The 1,160-nt window shown below is 46.0% G+C and overlaps 1 protein-coding gene across 1 annotated transcript; it reads left to right on the top strand.

The window, feature by feature from the left end:
• Nucleotides 1-299: 299 nt before the first annotated feature.
• On the top strand, nt 300-795 carry LOC102262419 (60S ribosomal protein L28). Its single transcript, XM_005856996.2, has one exon. The coding sequence runs from the start codon at nt 336-338 to the stop codon at nt 747-749; it is 414 nt and encodes a 137-aa protein (XP_005857058.1). The 5' UTR covers nt 300-335; the 3' UTR covers nt 750-795.
• The last annotated feature ends 365 nt before the right edge of the window (nt 796-1,160 follow it).

The following is a 1,160-nucleotide window of genomic DNA, read 5'->3' as shown; positions in this document are numbered from 1 at the left end:
GCTTCAAGCTGCCTGGCTGCCGGCCGCCATCTTGGTTGGCAGTTAATTTGCATATCTCGCTGATTAGCCAATGGGAAGCATATCGGAGCTACGGTTAATTACCATGTTTCTCTATTATTATATAGGATTATGATGTAAACATTATAGCAAGGAAAGTGGAGAGGAGCCTGAGCTTAAGAGCTAAGATTTCAGAGATTCAACTTTCAGCTCTGCCACTTATTGGTGCATGACTTCAGAGAAGTTACTTGTGTCTTGAAAAAGCCTTCACGATGAAGTTTAAAACAAGTTTCTAGCTCTTTCCGTCTCCGGCTGCCGCAGCGTGAGGAGCTGCCGCCATGTCTGCCCACCTGCACTGGATGATCGTGCGGAACTGCTCCAGCTTCCTGATCAAGAGGAACAAGCAGACATACAGCACTGAACCCAATAACCTAAAGGCCCGCAACTCTTTTCGCTACAACGGGCTGATTCACCGCAAGACAGTGGGCGTGGAGCCGGCGCCTAATGGCAAAGGGGTGGTGGTCATCATGAAGCGGAGATCCGGCCAGAGAAAGCCCGCCACCTCCTACGTGTGCACCACCATCAACAAGAACGCCCGGGCCACCCTGAGCAGCATCCGGCACATGATCCGCAAGAACAAGTACCGCCCGGATCTGCGCATGGCCGCCATCCGCAGGGCCAGCGCCATCCTGCGCAGCCAGAAGCCCGTGATGGTGAAGAGGAAGCGGGCCCGCCCCACCAAGAGCTCCTGAGCACCCCTCTCCCTAAAGCAATAAAGTATCAGCCAGCTCTCCTCAATAAATAAATAAATAAATAAATAAAACCAGTTTCTATATTGAGATTTTGAAATTTTTTGAGTATTTTGCTTTCCTATGCCCCTGCATCATAAATGACATACTGGGGTCTCAGTTTCCTCAGCTATAAAATGGAAATAATAGTAGTACTTTTCTCAACAGGTTTTGAGAGGTTTCAACGAGTTAATTGCATTAATGTGCTTAGAGCAGCCTCTACACATAATTATTATCTATTAGTCATTTGAAAGTAATTTCCTAAACATTCTCTATATTCCAAGAACTGAGCTAAATCCTGGGAATATGTAAATAAATGAGTTCTATTCCCTACATTCAAGAATTTCATAATCTACTCAGAGAAACTCTAAACAA

The sequence above is a fragment of the Myotis brandtii genome, unplaced genomic scaffold (assembly GCF_000412655.1).
Source record: "Myotis brandtii unplaced genomic scaffold, ASM41265v1 scaffold1062, whole genome shotgun sequence".
NCBI classification, from domain to species: domain Eukaryota; kingdom Metazoa; phylum Chordata; class Mammalia; order Chiroptera; family Vespertilionidae; genus Myotis; species Myotis brandtii.
Note: the sequence above shows the minus strand (reverse complement) of the source record. Positions and strands in the feature narration are given on the sequence as shown.